At 38.5% G+C, this 2,917-nt stretch overlaps 1 protein-coding gene across 1 annotated transcript; it reads right to left on the bottom strand.

Moving 5' to 3' along the window:
* Window positions 1-223: 223 nt before the first annotated feature.
* LOC149110555 (uncharacterized) lies at window positions 224-2,494 on the bottom strand. The gene is made up of 7 exons (XM_089292258.1): window positions 2,405-2,494; window positions 2,096-2,173; window positions 1,821-1,904; window positions 1,456-1,569; window positions 1,041-1,160; window positions 769-948; window positions 224-670 (listed from the first exon to the last, which is right to left on the bottom strand). Exons 1-7 carry the CDS (start codon window positions 2,492-2,494, stop codon window positions 368-370), a joined length of 969 nt encoding a protein of 322 aa, XP_089148384.1. The 3' UTR covers window positions 224-367.
* Window positions 2,495-2,917: the final 423 nt, after the last annotated feature.

The raw sequence follows: 2,917 nt of genomic DNA, 5'->3' as shown, positions 1-2,917 counted from the left end.
TCTTTAAGTAAACTAGTAGCAAGGCTACCGAAGATCGAGAATTACGCTTAACATTAACTCAATTGCTATCTCATGCTCAGCGAGTACAAATTATACTGAGTTGGCAATGTCATACTCAATGAGTACAGCAGATTTTTTGTTTGTTGTAGGAAAGCGAACTGAGGCAATCAACATGGCAATCAAAATGTGTAATGTTAATCCAATAATTCAAATGTCCGGTTGACCTATGTGTGACATACAAGATTCCTCACCAAATATCTGCTACATTGAGAAACAGCGGAACTTCAAATTGTCACAGATTGACTGGACAAGATTCTAAAACAAATGTTTCAGTTTGTGATAAAACTAGAGTAAAACAATCTTTATCTTATGGGGCTTTCTCTTTATCATTGTATTTCTCTTTAAGTTTCGTTATTGTTTCATTGCTTAACTTTTTTTCCCCTTTTCTTTCAACAAATTCTATTTTCATAAGTAGGTCTTCTAGCGGTATTTCCTGCGTCTGGTGCTTTCCTGCTCTCTTCCAGTCACTCCAAGCATACTTGTATCGACCAATTAGCCAGCCTAATGTAATACTGTTTTCTTTCACCTTTAAGACCCTTCCAATCAAAGGTCTCTCTCGACCCCAGTTAGAGCAGTACACCGCCCAGTTCTCATTAACTTTGGGATGGACCTTAAAGAGAAGCAAATGGCAGTGGCTTACAAATTTGCAAGATTGCAATCAGTGAATCGATCAGCACTATTCTTCCCAAGAAAATTTCCCATTCTTACCTTATCTTGTTTCTTTGATTGTTCATCATCTCTCTCCAACTTCTGTTCTTCCACTAAACGAGGAGCACGTGGAGCTGAGGATCGACTTCTTGCCTGCTCCTGTCGTTGGCAGTTTAAATCTTCTGTCCTCTTGAATCTCTTTCTCAGATCATCCATTGCGGAACTTGCAACCACTTTTTCCTAAAAGAATCATGTATGCCTGGGTTACCTTATAACATTACTTCTGTTTTTGACAAAGCAGGAAAAACATTTTACAGTTCTTTATTTTGTACCCTTGTTACCACAATTTCCTCGATTTCCGAACTTTCTCCGTCATCCTCGCTCTCTTCATTTTCGGATGAACTTGCGGTCACCAACGTCGTTGCTTTTACCGAGGGTGTTTGGGCGCTGACCTAAAGGCAAACACGTTAAGTAAACGTGTTTGCAAAAATTACATGACACCATGTTTTTCGAAGAGGGAATATCGGAAGGAATTTTACATTTCAAAAGTGTTTAGGTTGATACTTTCATGGAATGCTTCTTATAAGAAATGTATGGTGGATTACTGCCAGTATCTTTCCTAACACCCACACACACTGGCAACATATCATTGGCACTGGACACTACTGATTCATCTCTTTAGGATTTGTAATGTACCATTACCTCTGGATAACCTTAACATGCCCATATTAGTTTCAAGTAGTGCACCTTGGTCTTTTCAGCTGTTAAATCTCTCTTCCTAATATCATCTAGCCAACGGGCTTTTATGTCATACACCTGGTATTTTGCTTCTTCAAGGTTTTTCCTCAGTTTATCGGTTTCCTGTTAGAAGGAAAAAAGTCAGTATTAAATTTTAAGGCACATACATATAGCGTATTAAAGGCGTGTTTGAGTATACGTTTGTTTTTCAAGGTTTGAAAAAATGGCCTCGTGGTCAGCTCTCGGGCATTTACGCCTTTTTCACGTCAGTGAGCATCCCCTGTCTTCAATCTTCAGAATATTTTGCATTCTACAGTTTTTGAAACTGCGAATTGATGTGTGGTCCATATGTTATCCCGAAAGATATGTTTCACCTTTTTGGACCGATCGACTTCTTTCTCCAGCTGGAGCTCCAGTTCTGTTTTTTCCTCCCTCACTTTGTTGAGTTGTTCCTGCAACTTTAATATTGAAAACTTTAGATGGGGTGACTATGTAATTTTCATTTCTTATCCACCCCAACTGTAGCAAAGGTAACGTATTTCCCTTCAAGTCGTTTGCAGTATTCAGTACATCGCATTTTCGTCTACCTATATTTCAACAAGGCTTAAATTTTGACACTAACTAATTTTCAAGGATAAAGTGAACGTACCGAGGCAACCTGTTTATTCAGGTCTTCAACCTGCTTCTCCAGGTTATCTGCAGCTTGCTTGTCACTGACTTCATTTGGCTGCAAGGAAACGTGACACGGGCCGAGTTCTTTGAAGACGTTAAAGAACGCTAGTCAGATTTGTATTACATGACCATGCGAATGCAAACATAACTTTCCTTCAGAGATCCAAAAGGAAAACTGAAGATTCAATAGACCATACTGTAAAATATTTATGTGGTTTTTAGTTCAGTGTTATATTAGTGTAAGCCAGTGCGTTCCTCCTATTATGGATAAACGTTATATACGTGCCTTTGAAATTTTGACGTTAGGTTTTCTCAAATCGGAAATTCCCTCATCTGTTTTCCTTTTCTCATCCAACTCATGTTGCATTTTCCTCATCGCTGACAACGACTTTGTCCCTTTTGCCACTTCAAAAAGGTCCCTGTACCTCTCTTCTTTAGTCTTCTTTTCCAGAAATGTAAAAGAACTTGCTGTTACCGTGGCACGCTTATTGGTCAGGAGCAATTGACCTTGCCTGTACTTCTTAACGATTTCTTTGACTTGTTCAAAGCATCTGTGGCTCAGGGAAGCCACCAATGTATAGTACTGGAGATTCTATTGAAAAGTGAATCACCGTTTAATCTAACAACCTATACTATTCTTTTCTCGTACGAGAATGTTTCAGAATAATATCGAGGACAAGTTCAGAATATGCTTAGAATATGCACTCTCCGCTCTTCAGTGAAAAATAATTTGTTTAAGAATGTTCCCAGAAATTTAATAAAGCACCTGTTTTGAAAATAACTTCATTATGCCATTGAA

This window comes from Orbicella faveolata, unplaced genomic scaffold, assembly GCF_042242905.1.
Source record: "Orbicella faveolata isolate gen_17 unplaced genomic scaffold, um_ofav_v1 contig_24, whole genome shotgun sequence".
In the NCBI taxonomy this organism is placed as follows: domain Eukaryota; kingdom Metazoa; phylum Cnidaria; class Anthozoa; order Scleractinia; family Merulinidae; genus Orbicella; species Orbicella faveolata.
This window is presented reverse-complemented; position numbering and strand designations above follow the sequence as displayed.